General features: G+C 43.4%; 1 protein-coding gene across 1 annotated transcript in view; it reads left to right on the top strand.

Annotated features, from left to right (window-relative positions):
- PRMT5 (protein arginine methyltransferase 5) overlaps positions 1-1114 on the top strand; it is a 12232-nt gene that overhangs the window by 2324 nt on the left and 8794 nt on the right. The window contains exons 5-7 of the mRNA XM_003801910.2: positions 304-416; positions 559-608; positions 820-983. Of these exons, the coding sequence (XP_003801958.1) occupies positions 304-416; positions 559-608; positions 820-983 (327 nt within the window). The remainder of the gene's footprint in view (positions 1-303; positions 417-558; positions 609-819; positions 984-1114) is intronic.

The raw sequence follows: 1114 nt of genomic DNA, 5'->3' as shown, positions 1-1114 counted from the left end.
AAAAAAAAAAAGGCAAAGCCAATATTTATGTGACGATATATACAAGGTAGATGTACACATACATAATTACACAAGAACATAAAGGGATTGGTAATAGCATGTAAAGGGATCAACTTAAGGTCCAGATCAAACATTTTTTTTTTGCCAGTTGGGTTTGAACCCGTCACCTCCGGCATATGGAGCTAGTGCCCTCCTCCTTTGAGACCCAGGCGTTGCCCCCAGATCAAAATGTTTTTAACTGGGAGAATTTAGTAGACCAAATGAGTTCAAAGTAGATTATAAAAGAGCATCTATGTTGTGTAGTTCTGGATGCGGGTACCCTTGGTGGCACCGGAAGACCTGAGAGATGATATAATTGAGAATGCACCAACTACACACACAGAGGAGTACAGTGGAGAGGAGAAGACATGGATGTGGTATGTCTCCCTTTACTGCTATAGCAGGGCAATGGGTTGGGTAAGGGTGGAAACTGAAAGGTCTCCTTGAGCTATGGTGATAGGTGAGCCAAATGTATTTGACTGTATTTTTCTGTTTTTTCTGTATTTGACTCTGTTATAGGTGGCATAACTTCCGAACTTTGTGTGACTATAGCAAGAGGATTGCAGTGGGTAAGTCCATGAGGCTTCTGGGATGGGTTTCTTTTCTCTGACCTCCATGAATAAGAATCAGGAGTTCCATGTATACTGAGCAAATTTGCTACTTTCCCTGTGCCTTGGATTGCCCTGCTCTTAAAGAGAAATAAACAGATCTTACACAAAGGAGCAAGGAAGGGCTTCTTGCCTATTAGTGGTTGACAGTTCTTTATCTTCCCTTGTGTAGCTCTCGAAATTGGGGCTGACCTCCCATCTAATCATGTCATTGATCGTTGGCTTGGGGAGCCCATCAAAGCAGCCATTCTTCCTACTAGCATTTTCCTGACTAATAAGAAGGGATTTCCTGTTCTGTCTAAAATGCACCAGAGGCTTATCTTCCGGCTCCTGAAGGTTAGTGGTAAAAGGGTTCTTTTTTTTTTTTTTTTGAGATGGAGCCTCAAACTATCCCCCTGGGTAGAGTGCCATGGCATCACGCTCACAGCAACCTCCAACTCCTGGGCTCAAGCGAGTCTCCTGCCTCA

This window comes from Otolemur garnettii, unplaced genomic scaffold, assembly GCF_000181295.1.
Source record: "Otolemur garnettii isolate 467f Iridium unplaced genomic scaffold, OtoGar3 scaffold00225, whole genome shotgun sequence".
NCBI classification, from domain to species: Eukaryota; Metazoa; Chordata; class Mammalia; order Primates; family Galagidae; genus Otolemur; species Otolemur garnettii.
The sequence above is the reverse complement of the archived record's forward strand: the minus strand, read 5'-3'. Positions and strand labels throughout refer to the sequence as shown.